General features: G+C 43.7%; 1 protein-coding gene across 7 annotated transcripts in view; it reads right to left on the reverse strand.

Moving 5' to 3' along the window:
* The window catches only part of ERC2 (ELKS/RAB6-interacting/CAST family member 2), a 1,561,275-nt gene that overhangs the window by 529,099 nt on the left and 1,013,222 nt on the right, over positions 1-18,954 (reverse strand). For all 7 annotated transcript variants that reach the window (XM_073644598.1, XM_073644595.1, XM_073644592.1 and 4 more), the window contains one exon: positions 10,448-10,595. In XM_073644598.1, coding sequence (XP_073500699.1) covers positions 10,448-10,595 — 148 coding nt within the window. The remainder of the gene's footprint in view (positions 1-10,447; positions 10,596-18,954) is intronic.

An 18,954-nucleotide genomic window follows, 5' to 3' on the forward strand; every position in this document is an offset into this window, starting at 1 on the left:
CACCCGTACCCCCAAAACAGACCTGGCCTGAATAGTTTGACTGGAGCCGGGGAAGGTGAGCGCCTTACTCCTTGTAGATAAGAACTCCTGCGGAATCCTATGGCCATGGGAAGAGACCAATGTAGTGGAAGAGAGGATGAAAGTGGATGCTCTGGCTTGGTAGTAGATGGTGGGCCCGAAGAGGGCCTTTTTGAACAGCAGTGCAGAGAAGGCCAGGTGGCGGTGGACTTAAACCACGTTAAGGGATTCAGTTTCATCCGAGAACAGGGGACAGGAGGCGAAGTCTAGGTAAAACGGGCCATGGTAAAATGGGACACTCTGCCGTACTGCCTGCATAGTCTGTATGTGGGAGAAAATGTCAATTTTTGTAAAGTATGGTGCCGCAAAGACTGGTACACAGTGGTGGTAACTCGCCCGGTGACCAGTGAAGAGGTAAGGAAGTGGGAGGAGTAGGCTGCATTGAGTGCCAACACAAACAATGGTGCAGAAGTGAATTAGCAGGGTCCATAAGTAAAGACCGAAAGAAGGAGCCATATCAACACCGGAAATGAGATAAGGGGACCCAAACTCCCGTTCGGGCCGAGGAAAGAGAACTTCCTGGCTCAAGAATACCTTTTATGGCCAGATCCAGCACAAACATTAGTTTGTCCAGAAACGCTTCCACTCAGGTGTTCATTACCGGTACGGGACTGTCACAGGAGGATTCTGGGCAACGACTGTTCCCTGAACAGCCCTGGAGGTGGGATAGACCTCCATCACCCAAATCCTGGGAAGTCTGGAAGAAAAAATTGTGTGAGAGCAGGGGCGGCATCAGCACCCGGCGTACCCGGGCAAGTGCCGGGGCCCTGGACCATCAGAGGGGCCCACTCGCTGTTGGGGCCCGGGCTGCTCCCCTGGCATCTGTGCAGCCAGGACCGCTGACACTGCTTGATTGCCGGCACTTTACCAGATATGGCTGCGCGCAGTGCGCTGTGCAGCTGTGTCTGGTACTAATGACACGGCAGGAGCGACATTGCCCCTTTAATTTTGCTTGTGTGTTGCCCCTGTCGCATCATTGGTAGCAGACACAGCCTCACAGCGCACCGCCATGTCTGAAGTCCCGGCAATCAAACACCGCCGAAGGTCCTGAACAGATGCGGGGGGGGCAGCCCGGGCTCCAATGGCAAGTGGGCCCCCCTGATCATCCAGGGCCCCATCTCTGTGACACGCTAGCGGCCCTGCACAGATGCGGGGGAGCCGCCTGGGCCCTGACAGTGAGTGGGCCCCCCTGATCATCCAGGGCCTCATGTCTGTGACACGCCGGCGGCCCTGCACAGATGAGGGGGAGCAGCCTGGGCCCTGATAGTTAGTGGGCCCCTGTGATGGTCCAGAGCCCTATGTCTGTGACACGCCGGCGGTCCTGCACAGATGAGGGGGAGCAGCCTGGGCCCTGACAGTGAGTGGGCCCCTCTGATGGTCCACAGCCCTATGTCTGTGACACGCTGGCGGCCCTGCAGAGCCACATGGCAGAGGAGCTCGACTGGAGACAGGACCGGGGGCAGGTGAGCGAGGCTTGTTGCCAGCTTTCCCAATCCCCATATTAAAAATATTTCTAATGTGTTTGTGTATGATGTAAATGTCTGTGTATGTCAGTATGTATGACTGTGTATATATATTTATGTCTGTTTTATATATGTTTTTAAGAATTTGTTTTCAAATATGTATGTATGTCTGTATGTGTATATGTTTGTGTATGTGTGTGTCTACGTATTGTATGTGCGCATATCTGTGTACCATGTGCATGTGTGTATGTGTGTGTGCATGCATATCTGCGTACTGTGTGTGTGCGTGCATATCTGCGTACTGTGTGTGTGTGCATATCTGCGTACTGTGTGTATATCTGCGTACTGTGTGTGTGCGTGCATATCAGCGTACTGTGTATGTGCGTGTGACTCACCCCCTGGGCCAGTGCTGTAGTGCGGCGCGCGTGCGCGCGGGGGATACCCGGAGCCGGATCCGATGGGGGTAGTAGTCTTCGTGTGGCGGTGACCCGGTCCGCGCCCAGGGTGGTCAAACTTAGTGGCGGTTATTGGTATGATGGTATTAGTGTCCGACTACGCCACCCGTTGAATGCGGTTATGAAACCGCCGCTGCAGGGCAGACCGCTGAGGCCGGTGGTATAGGTGTGCAGCAATGTTGATATAACCCCCAACGGGAGAGGTATGGCCTCAGGGCAGCGGATGTGGATGATGTTGGGAGTGATGGTGTGGATGTCCCAGCACTAACGGTGCGACAAGGAAGCACGGAAACGCGAGGGTACAGTTCAGGGCCTTTACTGATGGTACAAGGCAAATTCCCCCGGGAGTACTGGCTAGTAGTTGGGGCCTGGTTAGTCTGCGAGTAAGCCGGAGTTCCCCTGGCCAGGTGGAGTTGTAGGCCTTCCCGTTAGTCTGTACCCTTCCTGGCTACCCTGCTTTCGGCGGTTACAAGTAGCCCACGTCCCTGGGTATACCGTGTGGTGCTCACCCGTATGGCTGGTGACCTGGGGCCTCCTGTTAGCCTCCGCTCTGGGATGGCGGTGCTGGTCCCTTCGTTGTGACTGAGCCTCCGGGCTTTTATGGCCAGAGGACCTGGAATCCCCTGCCGGATGGATTCTGCTGCTGGGTATATCTTAGTCCCCACAGCCTCGGACTCCTGTGTCCGGTTTTAGTACCTTCTCCCAGGGCGAGCTCTGCACAGCTTCAGCCCCTGGCGCTTCTCCTTGGCTCCTACAGAGCTCCTGAGGTCTATCTGTCCCTGTTTCTGCGTGTCCAGACCAGACTCCGTCTCTGTCTGGAACTCCTCCCTCTAACCCTGCTTCAGCCCCAGTTTATATAGGGGAAGTTCTTCCCCTCCCAGGACTGGGCAGGAGGTGTGGCATGCTTAGGATTCCTGCCCAGGAGACCTCCCACCTGCTCACAGACGTAATACTGCTATTACTGTGGAAACCAGACCCCTGGGGTGCCACACGTGCATATCTGCGTACTGTGTGTGTGCGTGCATATCTGCGTACTGTGTGTGTGCGTGCATATCTGTGTACTGTGTGTGTGCGTGCATGTCTGCATATATGAAGGAAGAGGGGACAGCTTGTGTAAAAAGGGCCCACTGAGACTCTTTCGCCCGGGGCCCATGAAAACCTGGAGCCGGCCCTGTGTGAGAGGAACAGTCAGTTCCAGTTGCTGTTCCAGTTTTCCTTAAGGCAGTGCTGATCAGACCTCATTCTAATGTTCTCCAGTAGGAGATAGTCAGTCGGACCCAAGAACTCTGTTTGCCAAGGGAGTTTGAGTTATGTCAGTTGATCAGCCTCTTGCTGCATTGAGCCTAAGGCCCATCTGTTAAAGGGACTTGGACATTGTGTTCCAGGGTCCCAACCCAATGTGACCAGAGTCGTGTGAGTCAGGGAAAAGGGTGAAGACGTCATTCTACTGGAGAAGAAAAGTGTGAAGATTTTGTTTAAATGTGTGATATTATCCTTCTTAAGTTACAGATGCCCGTATGGTCGTGGACAACCATATTTAAAGTACAGGGGTATGCAAGAGGGAGCCCTGTCCCCCTCAAGAAGACGTCTAGGCAAGATGTTAAAGGTTAATTTTTGTGTTTGATTATATTTTTGCCTTTGTTATAAAGAAAAGTATTTTATCCCTATGGCCAGTGGGTGTCAGGTTCCTGCAGGATTAAAATGCAAGGCCTTCCCCAGGGAAGGTTGTAGTGGGAAGGTTGTAGGGATATAGGAAGTAGGCAGTTAGTGAAGAGGAGGCTGTGTGCTAGAGAAGAGGTGAAAGGAGGAAGATAGGTTAATTGAGTGTGGAAGTACAGGGCTCAACATGGAAAGTAACTAGTTACAGAGGCAGCAGGACATCACAGGGACGTGGGGACCCCTGCAGAAATGAAAGCTTATAAGTCCGGAAAACGTAGGGTCCAGTGGAAAAAGGGGACCTTAGGAAAAGATAGTGCACTGCTGTGAGTACTCAACAGGGAGCATTGTCTCAATTAGCATCCCTGGAACTGGTATAGGCAAAGACTTCGGGTACTGGGATCATAGCATTACACAAGGACCCGTATGACCCTACCCCTAAGAAAATGTGGGCAATTCCAACTTCTCCCCATGTGGTACCTGTTGTCAGAAACAAAACGCAATTTGTAACTCTGAGAATGTAGCCGGTATATTGTGTGGAAGATGGAGAAGGAGAATGTATAACCTGTTATACCCTGTTCATCAGTTTGGCCATGTATAAAATAGACATTGTTTTGACGCACAGGTCCGGCTTATTGATCGAAAAGGTAAAAGGGAGTGAGATTGTACCAAGTGTATCGGAAACGACTATGGATGCAGCAGACCCAGGTACAATGTTGTAAACACCCACCCACAAATTTACTGTAACTGGTCCCGATGTGGAAAGGGCTGCCTACCTGGACTGTGGAGTCGGTAAGCCAAATCTCTGACTCCTCAATTTCCATGACACTGACTCCCACTCCACGACTCCGACTCCCTCATACATGGCTCATGTGTAAGTGATAAATTTACTGTAGCACAGATTCATCTCAGCTAAAAGTCTAGACCCTTAGTTAGGAATAAGACAGACAATTCTAGGACATTTCATAACTTTCCCAAATTCTTATGAAAAAAATATTCCGCACAAACTGCATTGAACTACTGTACCCAATTTATTAAATATTTTAGGAGTTGGAGTCGGTCCATTTTATACCGACTCCACCAAAATGGACTCCGACTTCCCAGTCCTGCTGCCCACTCACACAACTACTGTGGGGCACCAGTTTACAGTAGAACACAGGAAGCCAGGAGAGAGGAAGTTGTTGATTAACCCCATGAGAGCTGTGCCCAGCCACAAGAATGTGCTGCTAGAGCATGATAAAAGGTAATATTGCTAAAATAACAATGTATGTATTGAGAGGCACATAATAATAAGGTTTATGAAAAAAACAGTTATTGTACTGGACAACCTCTTTAATTCTTTAGCACAAGACATTTTGGACAAATGTAGCTTTCAGCTTTGCAGGAACAGTTTGGGGAAGGCCCTTCTTCTTCTTCTCCATAAAGACATGGTTGGGGGAGTTTGGTGTGGAAGAACATGACTGGTCGCACAGAATCCGGACCAGCCCTCTCCCCAACATCAGGGTCTGACCTCACAAATGTTCTTCTGGATAAATGCGCAAAAATCCCCACAGACACCTCCAAAATTTTGCCTACTGTACCTAAATGGATACCAGCACCAACATCATTCAACTACAAGTGCTACATAACATATCACTGCTATATCGGATCACAAAACGTCACATCAACTAGAACAATAAGTATATCAATTCTAACAGCAAAATAGGCAATTACAAAAGAAGCTGCCATAGCAAACATCATCCCGGATCCTCACTAACTATAGTGATACGTCGGTGATGTAGATATCAAATCCTACGAATCAGAATTGGACTGATGTGAATTGTGGAATTTCATCGCAAAACTTTCTAAGGAGAGCCATCTTCTGGTGAATTTAAGTAACTGCAGGAAGATTCGGGAGACACATGGCAGCTGCTGAACAGAGTGCCAGGCAATCTCATGTGCAGGGCAGCTGAAGGGGTCTTGCATTAATTAGCATTAATAAAGCCATGGAAAACATATTGAGTGCACTAGTTCTAGAGGATAAGGAGGCACTATGGAGTGGGGGGACGCAGGATTGGGGTGCATGCTGCTCTCCAAAAGATCTTGAATTTTAAGTCCTAGCATGCAATCCAATCAGTAGGGATATGCTGGGACTTATAGTGAGCAGCACAAAGAAAGCGTAAGGTGGTCAGTCTGAGGTGGAATCTTTCTAGGCTCTAGAGGCTTTCTACAGCTGACTGACCTGAGGCGATGGGACTGTGTCTGCATCATGGCTGTAAACCAGGTACTTGGCGGTTATGGCTGTGATGAAGTCAGCATCACATATGTTAGGAAGGTCCAAGCTTTGTTGTTCTTTCCTATCTATATAGACCTGTAAAGAAAGCTGCAACAGTTAGGCGTGAATTCCCAGTCTTTTAACTCTGGTGGGAACATCTGCTCTCTGCACCAAGTGCTGGGAAACCAGTAAAGATTTCCCCTCCCAGTGTGCAGGACATTTGTACTGGCCTGACGTCATCCAATCTCTGTGCCCATGGCTATGTGACCCTCACGTCTAATCATTTCATCTTCGTCTAGCAGCGATTTGTACAAAGACCTGTAAACGTTACCTCCACCTTCACGAAGGCATCAAGTGTCACGTCTGACGGGGTTTGTTTTGTAATTTGGTAGCAGAACTTTCATTGGTAGGAAAAAATAAGACATAGGCACAAAGTACTAACCCTGATCACTGATGTATATATATATATATATATACTGTGTGCTCGACTATTTTAAAGTAATAGAGATAAGCAGATTGTTATTGAACATAAGAAAGAGACAGAGAAAGAAAGAAAAAAAGAAACAAAGAAAAGAAATGGAGAAGGAAAGAATAAAAGGAGAAGGAAAGAAATTAAAAGAAAGAAAAAATGAATGAGAGCGGAAGAAGAAAAAAGGAAGAAAGAAAGAAAAAGAAAGAAAAAAATAAGGATTAAACAGAGAGAAGGAACAAAAAAAGTAGAAGGAAAGCGAAAATGAAAGAAAGAGAAAGAAAGAAAGAAAGAATGAGATAAAGAAAAAAGAATGAGAGAAAGAAAAAAGAAAGAAAATAAGAAAGAAAGAAAGAGAAGGAACAAAAAAGGAGAAGGAAAGAAAAAGAGAAAAAAAGGGAGAAGGAAAGAAATAAAAAGAAAGAGAGAAAGAAAGGTAGAAGAAAAAGAAAAAGAGAATGGAAGAAAGAGAGAAAGAAAGAAAAGAAAGAAGAGAGCGGAAAAAAGAAAGGGAGACGAAAAGAAGGTGAGAAGGAAAGACAAAGAAAGAAAGGGTGAAGTAAAGAAAGAAAGAACGATAAATAGATAGATATAGACAGACAGTTATAGATAGATAGATAGATAGAAAGATAGATAGACTCCTTGCCATTCGGTGCGGTTGTGTATGGCAAATCTTTTCAGGTAGAATGCCTATATATGACATATGGAGGTATGTAATTGGTAGAATATGGGCACAGCCGGCTCCTATAGGTGCCATATTATATCCCTATAACACAAGTCTGTAATTTGTACAAGTCCTTTAAAACATAAACAGAAATATTTTCCCATCTAGAAATCTACCAGAAGTAATTGTCCCCAGTAATGTAGCAGAATTACAGCTCTTGCACAGAAGCGCGCCCTGCCGTTATGTACTGCTGGGTATTTCCACAAGTCTCTTTTCTCATGTCAGGAATCTGAACTGAAATTAATTTTCTTAATATTCGGTAAAACATGACGAGAAGTTGGACCAGAGTATAAAAAATCGAAACATCTCTGAATGGTTACTTCAGTTTAGTTTAAATTGTGCATCATAATACAGTTCCACAAAGGGTTAACCCCGGTGAGGATGAATTACTTATAATGAAGTAATGGAAAGTTCTTAATGGGCTCTTGCAGCGATATAATTACATGGCTGATGCAAACTGCAAGCACAACTTTTACAGTGTATGAATATATTCTGTCACAGGGGGATCATGCAGCCTCCATAGATGTTTATACTCAATCACCCCGGTACTTGTCCATGTTGGGTCCACGGTTCTTCTAGGCATTGTACATATAGATGGCACAAATACATTACAAACATAAAATATCTTGAGCGTCGTGATAAGTCAACTGGATAGAGATAATAATTCCTGTCTACCCCTCCTCTCTTGGCAAACAGAACCATCAAAATCTCAATCGGCCCTGCTCTGTTGGTCAGGTTGTTTGGTGGGACAAGCAAGCCTCCGAAAACGGCAACAGGGGTCATACTGTATCTAATTACCTCCACTTTAAGGGGTTGTCCGGTCCAAACCAATAAGTCTGCAGTCACTCTGTGTGACTGCAGACTTATGAATCCCTCCAGCTCACGCACTGTGCGCTGCGGGGATTTGCCGGTTTCATACCCGGGAACGGGTCGAGTTATACATACTCCCGGCCAGTGGGCGCAGCCTGACTCTCCATACACTAAATGGCCGCTTCATTAGACGGGGTGCGATCTCGGCTCCTTACAAGTGTATGGAGCAAGGCCGCGCCTACTGGCCGGGTGCATGTATAACTCATAAATACCCTCTGTTCCTGGGTCTGATATCAGCGAATCCCCGCAGCGCACAGTGCGTGCGCTGGGGGAATTCATAAGTCTGCAGTCACACAGAGTGACTGCAGACTTATCGTTTTGAACCGGACAACCCCTTTAAATGTGCAAAGAGTAGTGGCAATTAAGTTTCAGATTTAGCACCATATTAAAAAATTTCCAAACAAATCTTTATTAATGCATCATTAAGAATATACTATAGATACACTAATAAGAGACAGATTGGCTCAAAATGCGTCAGTAAAACGAGTATGTCTATATTATATTTTTAATGAAGCTTTAAAGGGAATCTGTCACCAGTAGAGATGAGCGGATCAGGCAAAATTCTAATTCACTTGCTCATGCGGATTTTCACAGGAAAATCTATTTTGTTTTCTGTTCTGGGGTCACTCCAGATCTCAGAGTATAATAATCAAAAGATGTAAAAAAAATTCCTTACACTCACACCTGTAAAAAAAAAAATCCTTACACACCTTACCACTAACGTCTCTGGCTCCATCGGCTCCTCACCATCATCTGTCCGGTCCTTGTTGCATCTTCTGACCACCGCTCCTTGCCGGACCTCATCAAAGCAAGAACTCCTGGCCTAGCATAAGAGGCTCGAGCGAGCGGTGGGGGTCTCCGAAGATGCGGCAAGATACAGAAAGGTGACAGTAAGTAGCAGAAAGGTGAGTGGTGTGAGAGTATAAGGATTTTTTTTTCAAGTTTTTGATAGCCCTTTAGGGGTCAGAAGTATAATGGCCGGGGGCTGATTCCGAGTGGAAAAGAATAAAAAAAATAACCTTTTAGCCAAAGCGGAATTTTGTCAAATTCAAGTAAAATTCAAATCATATCAAATATATTCGCTCTTTTCAGTCACTTGGTTTTTGCTATCTAATCTGGAAGCAGTATAATGGGAAGAAACCCTGATTACAGCGATGTGTTACATATTGGGCTGATTGCTGCAGTTTTTGTAAAATCACAGTTTTATCAGCAGGAGATTATCACTAGAGGACTAGTAAACCTGCAGTATTTTGTTCAACCCTGCCCCCACCACTGATTGGCAGCTCTCTGCCTATGTACAGTGTATACAGAAAGCTGGCAATCAGTGTTGTGGGCGGGGTTATACAGAGCTCAGCATTCAGAGAACTGGTAGATCTGCAGCACATTGCAGCACGCAGTAAAGATATACTTTGCTGTAATCGGGGTCTCTGCCTCCATATCATGCTGCTCTCATGTAGGGTAGCAAAAACCTGGAGACAGATTCTCTGTTACAAAGTTTTTTAAAAAAATTTGTTAATCTAGTGTTGGATCTGAACTTAAAGGGAATCTGTCAGCGGGTTTTTGCTACCTCATCTGAGAGCAGCGTGATATAGGCAAAGAGAAGCTGAATCCAAGCATGTATCACTTAGATTACTAGGTGCAGCCGTTCTGACACAATCAGAGCTTTTAGATTTAGCATGAAGCAGAGCGGAGGAAGTTAATCCCGCCCACACCAGACTCTCCATGTAAAAAGTCCATAGATAGTGAGCTGCCTATCATGGACCAGAGCTTACACACCAGCTAGTCACAGCAATGATAAGCTACTGGTGTTAAAACAATCATTGTAAGCAAACAAAACCTCTGAGCTTGATAGAACGACATTGCTGAAATCTGCGTTTTAACCACTACCTAATGCTGTCTTCAGATTACATAGCAAAAACCTGCTGACCGATTCCCTTTAACTGACACATCCCACCTTTGAGACCTCAAACAGGGTTTCGTCTCACCATGGCAGGAAAAGAGCACTAGCCCTCCTGAAGATCTTTACTTAAATGAAAGATACAAAAATTGGTCAGCAATTGTCAGGAACTTGCGTAAAAATCAATGACGTCACACATGCGGCCAACACTCCACTCCTGGTGGAACGAGATGGGCTCTGTTCTCCCAACAAGTAAGGGTCCCAGAGGTAACACCGGCATCTATAAAGAATTTATTATGCCATAAATGTAGTAATGATTGGAGAAAGGATCCTACCTCCTTTTTGAGGTCTCCATGTTTTGAGTGTTATGGTGACCCTACACCTAAGATAATTGTTGGCCAATAGCTCAAAATATTATATCTGACCATGCATGTGTTTTCAGTATCGAGAGGGCAATTAGCTACTGTAGCACTAATGCCATGAATGTCCAAATTTGAATACCCCCTTAAGTACGAATCGTTTGACATACTTGACTCCAGTGGTGAAACATAGTCATCTTCCATACTTGTACTAGTAACTACCTGCTGTTTTAGCTGGTGGACCAGCCTGTCCTTCTCTCTCTTGAGAGCAATCACTTCATCTTGTGTTTTCTTCTTTTTTGAGGCAGATAGTTCCAGCAAGGCGATGTTGGCATCTTTTTCACTGATTGCAGCCAGTAGAGCCTGCTGCCTGTAAGCAGAAAACCCAATGATTAGGTCATGCCCTTGTAATATTGTATATGGGATCAGAATAATTAACCAAGAATTATTAACAAAGATGAATAAATATCACATATTGCTTTGTATCCACCTATAGCAGTGATCGGAGATAGGATCTTACCTTGTCGTAAGTATATTCTTTTGGCTGATTTCCTGTCTTGAGTATTATGGTGACCATTCACTTAAATGGAAGCTATAGTCAGAAAATGACATTCTCTTTAAATCTGAATTTTGTGTTGCATGGAATTTCAAAAGAATTTTGCCAATTTTTTTTTAAATATTTCGATCTTTATGACAAAACAAAATGAGAAATTTAGCAATTTTCAGGAAGAGTTTTCAGCAGACTCATAACCATCAGAGACTGGATTACAATGACAGCAAACCCCTTTATACACAGCTGATAACACAGGATCCAACAATAACTATAGACAGCATCGCGGTCACAGAGGGTATGACCATGACCGGGCCCATGAGGGAGGGTGGTCCATTAAAGCCAGCCATTATTTCGGCTGCATGTGCATATGAGGATGCAAATTCAGCTGAAATGTATTGAGGTGCAGAGACCCTCCGGATCCCTGCACTGCAATACACACCGCCAGCCAATCAGAGCAAGGTAGCTGATGTCATCATGCCAGTCACAGGCGGCACATAGCAGTGATGTCATGTGTCACCCATTGCAGGCAAGTCAGCTGCTGGCCTCTGCACCGGCTATAGAAGAGGATGCTGTGAGTCGTGGGAGCGTGGGAAGGTGAGAAGAATCTTTTTTTATGTTTTGGTGAACAGCAGCAGAACAGGGAGCATTATTATAGGGTGGGCCCAGGAGCTTGGACATTATACCAGGAAGGGGCTCAGGATGGGTGACATATATTACTGGAAGGGGCCAGGATTGGGACATTACAATAGATGGGGATATTATTACTGGAAGGGGCCAGGATGGGGGAAATTATACCAGGAAGGAGGCCATTAAACCAGGAAAGGGCCCAGGATATTGGACATTCTTACTGGAAGGGCCCAGGATGGAGGACATTATCACTGTAAGGGGAAAAGTATGGGTGGCATTATTACCAAAAAGGGTCCAGAATGGAGAACGTTATACAAGGAAGGGGCCCAGGATATGTAACAATAGTACAGGATGGGAGATATTATTACATTATGGAGGGAGGGACAACACATATGTCTTTATAGAATTTAGGACGCTACAAGGGCTAATATATCTGACCAACATGTAGGTGGGGACCCAGGTCTAAATTTTGCAAAGTGGCCCATCAGACTCTAGTTATTCAACTCACTATAGGTGATGCCCCCCGGCTCCCCCTCCCTTCACAATAACCTTTGCACAGAATCATTATACATTTCAATATAAAATATAGGGTCGAGATCCGACCATTACGGCTGTGTACATATGTTGTTTCCTAAAATAATAGGAAGTTAGAGTCTAGGAAAGCCCCAGTGGCCAGAGGGAAAATTGCAACAGTTCAATTTTTTTTATATACAAATTGTGATATACAGTTATATGAAAAAGTTTGGGCACCCCTATTAATCTTAAGCTTAATGTTTTCTTAAAATTGGTGTTTTTGCAACAGCTATTTCAGTTTGATATATGTAATAACTGTTGGACACAGTAATGTTTCTGCCTTGAAATGAGGTTTATTGTACTAACAGAAAATGTGCAATCTGCATTCAAACAAAATTTGACAGGTGCATAAGTATGGGCACCCTTATCATTTTCTTGCTTTAAATACTCCTCCCTACTTCTTACTGACTTACTAAAGCACTTTTTTTTTGTTTTGTAACCTCATTGAGCTTTGAACTTCATAGCCAGGTGTATGCAATCATGAGAAAAGCTACTTAAAGTGGCCACTTGCAAGTTGTTCTCCTGTTTGAATCTCCTCTGAAGAGTGGCATCATGGGCTCCTCAAAACAACTGTCAAATGATCTGAAAACAAAGATTATTCAACATAGTTGTTCAGGGGAAGGATACAAAAAGCTGTCTCAGAGATTTAACCTGTCAGTTTCCACTGTGAGGAACATAGTAAGGAAATGGAAGAACACAGGGACAGTTCTTGTTAAGGCCAGAAGTGGCAGGCCAAGAAAAACATCAGAAAGGCAGAGAAGAAGAACGGTGAGATCAGTCAAGGACAATCCTCAGACCACCTCCAGAGAGCTGCAGCATCAACTTGCTGCAGATGGTGTCACTGTGCATCGATCAACTATACAACGCACTTTGCACAAGGAGAAGCTGTATGGGAGAGTGATGCGAAAGAAGACGTTTCTGCAAGCACGCCACAAACAGAGTCGGCTGAGGTATGCAAAAGCACATTTGGAGAAGCCAATTTCTTTTTGGAAGAAGGTCCTGTGGACTGATGAAACCAAGATTGAGTTGTTTGGTCATACAAAAAGGCGTTATGCATGGCGTCAAAAAAAACACAGCATTCCAAGAAAAACACTTGCTACCCACAGTAAAATTTGGTGGAGGTTCCATCATGCTTTGGGGCTGTGTGGCCAATGCCGGCACCGGGAATCTTGTTAAAGTTGAGGGACGCATGGATTCCACTCAGTATCAGCAGATTCTTGACAATAATGTTCAAGAATCAGTGATAAAGTTGAAGTTACACAGGGGATGGATCTTTCAGCAAGACAATGATCCAAAACACCGCTCCAAATCTACTCAGGCATTCATGCAGAGGAACAATTACAATGTTCTGGAATGGCCATCCCAGTCCCCAGACCTGAATATCATTGAACATCTGTGGGATCATTTGAAGAGGGCTGTCCATGCTCGGCGACCATCAAACTTAACTGAACTGGAATTGTTTTGTAAAGAGGAATGGTCAAAAATACCTTCATCCAAGATCCAGGAAATCATTAAAAGCTACAGGAAGCGACTAGAGGCTGTTATTTTTGCAAAAGGAGGATCTACTAAATATTAATGTCACTTTCCTGGTGAGGTGCCCATACTTATGCACCTGTCAAATTTTGTTTGAATGCAGATTGCACATTTTCTGTTAGTAAAATAAACCTCATTTCAAGGCAGAAACATTACTGTGTCCAACAGTTATTACATAAATCAAACTGAAATAGCTGTTGCAAAAACACCAATTTTAAGAAATCAATAAGCTTAAGATTAATAGGGGTGCCCAAACTTTTTCATATAACTATAACAAAAAAATTGGCAAAAATTAAAAAAAGAATCCACTTAACACAAAAACATGATTTAAACAATAGATATTTTTCCGATGATAGCTTCCCTTTAAGATTGTTCAAAAACTATCACTCTTTCGGACAACAAATTTTCCTGCAATTGTGTCCGACATGGGAATACCCTTTTAAGTTTTATTTTCCTAGGGCTAGTAATCTTCAACAAGTAAACTTTAGAAGACATGCCACAATTTATCATTTCCATTTTTTTAAGTCACATTTCCTTTTTTTGTCTCCTTGTATTCCTTAACATTTTTGCACAAAATTCTTCAAAATGGCGAAATAGCGGTGGTGGTTTATGAATTTTGCGCAAAATAAAAAATGCTCTTTAATTTTGTCTTCAAACTTCTTTTGCGACTTCTTTAGTGCAAAAAATCACCTTTTCCGATAAAATGTTACAAAATTTCAAAAAATCCAGATATACATAAAATCCACATAAAATCTAGAGGTGGGGGGAGTGGGACTGGAATATTTAAAAAGGATCATCCAAAAACATCGAGAAATCACAATGGGGAACATAAAAAAATAAAAAATAAATAAAAAAAAACAGATGAACATATACAAAGTAGACTTTAAAAAAGGTGCAAATTAAAAAGAAGAAAAAAGGCAAAAAAACAGAAAAACTAGACAAAAAAAGGAACAAATGAAAAATTGTAATAGGTCCATAATTTCTCAGTTCTGTAATCTCATCGGCTCTGCAAAAATAATAAGAAGCGGGGAACATTGAGAAGTTTTAGCCAACAGAAAGGTATTAGGGTCCTAAATGTTAATCATTCTTGTATGTGTGGGTGTTTCTCCATGCTGTTTAATTACCACCTGTGCTAGCAACATCTCGTCTGGAAAAAGTGCAACACATAATTATGCTTTTTGTCAGGATCAAAGGAATCATATTGTGTAATGAAAATCCTATTTCTAATTACACCCTGCTCTTAATTTATAGCTATATTTATAAAGGGAACTTAATCCATAAAGTTGGTCCAATTTCAATACCCCTTTAAGTCCTTTACCCAAGATGAAAGGTTGTGCCCATCCTTAACATTTCTAGAATTGTGTTAATATACATAACTTGTCATGATACCAAATCAATACAATCTACTGCCATCCAGTAAAAAAAAAAAATAAAACGTAAAATATATACAGTACAGACCAAAAGTTTGGACACACCTTCTCATTTAAAGATTTTTCTGTATTTTCTTGACTATGAAAATTGTACATTCACACTGAAGGCATCAAAACTATGAATTAACACATGTGGAATTATATACTTAACAAAAAAAGTGTAAAACAACTGAAAATATGTCTTATATTCTAGGTTCTTCAAAGTAGCCACCTTTTGCTTTGATGACTGCTTTGCACACTCTTGGCATTCTCTTGATGAGCTTCAAGAGGTAGTCACCGGAAATGGTTTTCACTTCACAGGTATGCCCTGTCAGGTTTAATAAGTGGGATTTCTTGCCGCCTTATAAATGGGGTTGGGACCATCAGTTGTGTTGTGCAGAAGTCTGGTGGATACACAGCTGATAGTCCTACTGAATAGACTGTTCGAATTTGTATTATGGCAAGAAAAAAGCAGCTAAGTAAAGAAAAACGAGTCTCCATCATTACTTTAAGAAATGAAGGTCAGTCAGTCCGAAAAATTGGGAAAACTTTGAAAGTATCCCAAAGTGCAATTGCAAAAACCATCAAGCGCTACAAAGAAACTGGCTCACATGAGGATCGCCCCAGGAAAGGAAGACCAAGAGTCACCTCTGCTTCTGAGGATAAGTTTATCCGAGTCACCAGCCTCAGAAATCGCAGGTTAACAGCAGCTCAGATTAGAGACCAGGTCAATGCCACACAGAGTTCTAGCAGCAGACACATCTCTACAACAACTGTTAAGAGGAGACTTTGTGCAGCAGGCCTTTATGGTAAAATAGCTGCTAGGAAACCACTGCTAAGGCCAGGCAACAAGCAGAAGAGACTTGTTTGGGCTAAAGAACACAAGGAATGGAAATTAGACCAGTGGAAATCTGTGCTTTGGTCTGATGAGTCCAAATTTGAGATCTTTGGTTCCAACCACCGTGTCTTTGTGCGACGCAGAAAAGGTGAACGGATGGACTCTACATGCCTGGTTCCAACCGTGAAGCATGGAGGAGGAGGTGTGATGGTGTGGGGGTGCTTTGCTGGTGACACTGTTGGGGATTTATTCAAAATTTAAGGCATACTGAACCAGCATGGCTACCACAGCATCTTGCAGAGGCATGCTATTCCATCCGGTTTGCATTTAGTTGGACCATCATTTATTTTTCAACAGGACAATGACCCCAAACACACCTCCAGGCTGTGTAAGGGCTATTTGACCAAGAAGGAGAGTGATGGGGTGCTACGCCAGATGACCTGGCCTCCACAGTCACCAGACCTGAACCCAATCGAGATGGTTTGGGGTGAGCTGGACCACAGAGTGAAGGCAAAAGGGCCAACAAGTGCTAAGCATCTCTGGGAACTCCTTCAAGATTGTTGGAAGACCATTTCCGGTGACTACCTCTTGAAGCTCATCAAGAGTATGCCAAGAGTGTGCAAAGCAGTCATCAAAGCAAAAGGTGGCTACTTTGAAGAACCAAGAATATAAGACATATTTTCAGTTGTTTCACACTTTTTTGTTAAGTATATAATTCCACATGTGTTAATTCATAGTTTTGATGCCTTCAGTGTGAATGTACAATTTTCATAGTCAAGAAAATACAGAAAAATCTTTAAATGAGAAGGTATGTCCAAACTTTTGGTCTGTACTGTACTTTTTTTTCACATGGGAAACTATGTGTGATGGGTGGGTAGCCAATGGATGAAAACCTTCACATCAGTCACAGCCATTTAGGAAAAAGATATACATTAAATATACTTTTTTTTTTTTAATATACGCGCTATGGAGTGTTCACTTATCATTTTGAGACAATTTTGAGACTGATTAAGATTTTTTAAAATATATGTTTGTAGACCTCCAGCAGTAAACTAGAGTTGCTATCTGGTATTTAATGCACCACTTGCCAATGAAAACAAGATCACTCCACTCATCATGTCCGAACCTGTACAGCAAAGCTGAGTGAAATGCATTTTTCAATATTCCAAGAGGACTTTTTTTTATATGAACAGAACAGTACCATTAAAATAAAATACAACTGAAATAAGTACATGTATATATACATATATATATATATATATATATATATATATATATATATATATATATATATAGTATGAATATATATGTATATGTTTGTATATATATAAATATATAAAGAGAGAGGGAGAGATAAGAGTGTACAGTGAAGGAAATAATGATTTGATCCCTTGCTGTTTTTGTAAGTTTGCCCACTGACAAAGACATGAACAGTCTATAATTTTAAAGGTAAGTTAATTTTGACATTGAGAGATAGAATATCCAAAAAAAATCAAGAAAATCATATTGTATAAATTAGTGTAATGCAGTGACTTGCTGGCATTACAGTAATGGTCCAGGATGTGTTTTACCTGACCATGTACCTTCCCCCTCAGGTGACTGATCACATGACTGTGACATCAGCAAGGTCCTGTCAGTATGTGTGTGTGTGTGCACGGGATGCATATATAAACCCTGCTTGATGGGAGACAGGTGTGTTCGGTGTGAGGCGTGAGGCGTGTGCTCCGTGAGTGTGGGACACCGTTTGTGAGAGGCCTAGTGAGGCCGAGTGAACCCTGGCAGCCTGAAAGGAAAAGACTGGATCCTGTGCGGATGCTAGTGGCCTTGGAAGGCAGCGGCTTTGGAGTAAAGCCTGGTACCTGAAAGGTCGAGCCTGGATCCTGTGTGGATGTTAGTGGCCTTTGAGGGAGAGCCGGCTTGGTGAGGAGTCCTGAAAGGCAAAGCCTGGATCCTGTGTGGATGTCAGTGGCCTTTGAGGGAACGACGGCTGGAGACCCCTACCTGGGAAGCCACAAAGCCACAGTGGTGGCAGATTAAATGGACTGCAGCAACTAAACCCGGCAAAGGTAATACACTTTGTTACATGGACTGTGTTATGGACATTGATAATTTATTACCTTGCCGTATGCTGTAACCTGGAGCAAGTGGGCCTGTGTGCCACTAGGCTCGTGAATATTATAGATATGTGTGTCGGCGTGCCACTGAGTTGGACCCGGTGAACTGTGGCTTATGAAGTAATAAACTGCAGCATTGTGAGAAAAATGTAAAGACATTGCACGTGTGCATTGATTGTCGCAGGCAAAGCGAGCATCCCCCATTATGATGACTAGCGCTGCCTTACATATGGCTCGATAATGCGTGCAGCTGCAGCCCGGTTGCTAGGGGCAACGGCACAGGACGAGTGTGGATTAAAGCATCTGGCTGCAACTCGGTGGGGTTGCGAAGATTGGCGTCGCACTCAAACCTGGTTTGCTGTGGCTCGGCGGGGCTCACGAAGTTTAAAGCATCTAGCTGCAACTCGGCGGGGTTGCGAAGGTTGTCATCGCACTCAAATCCGGTTTTGCTGTGGCTCGGCGGGGCCACGAAGATTTTTACGGGGAGAGCGGTGTGTGAATAGTGTCCTGAGGAAATGCAGGAGCAGATAAAAATAGCTCTGAAAGGAGCAGCAACTGAGTCTGAAGCTATTGAGCGATTAGAGCGATTAAAGTGCCTGTTAAAACCGGAGCAGGTATTTGAGAAACGTCTACTGGACATGAAACTGGACATGGTGCAGGAACCACAGGAGCTGTGGGCACCATATGGAATGGCGGCAGTGGTCCATTCTATGAACTCTCCGGGGGCGCCAGTGTTGTCCCAGAGTGCCCGGGGAGGTGGTAAGAGCTGTTGTGAACTAAGTCCTAAGACTATTGCTGATTTTTCTTGTAAAAATTCCCCTGCCGGTGTGGTTGTTAAAAAGGGGCGGAGTCTAAAAAAGGGGCGGTTGTTCAAAACAGCGTGGAGAATTGAAAATCAAAAAAAATTACTGGTGGTGGGTTGGTACCTCCTAAAAATGACAATGTGACCGTTGATAACGGGGTAGCTCCAGTAGAAGGGGGTGACGTCAAAGTGGGAGGTGACCTGTTAGTCCACAACACCATGGGGAGTGACACAGACCCCGTAGCTGACGGTGACACTAAAAAAGTAGAAGGAGAGGTCA

Source organism: Phyllobates terribilis, unplaced genomic scaffold (genome assembly GCF_046119375.1).
Source record: "Phyllobates terribilis strain yellow unplaced genomic scaffold, ASM4611937v1 Scaffold_8__6_contigs__length_399053987, whole genome shotgun sequence".
NCBI classification, from domain to species: Eukaryota; Metazoa; Chordata; class Amphibia; order Anura; family Dendrobatidae; genus Phyllobates; species Phyllobates terribilis.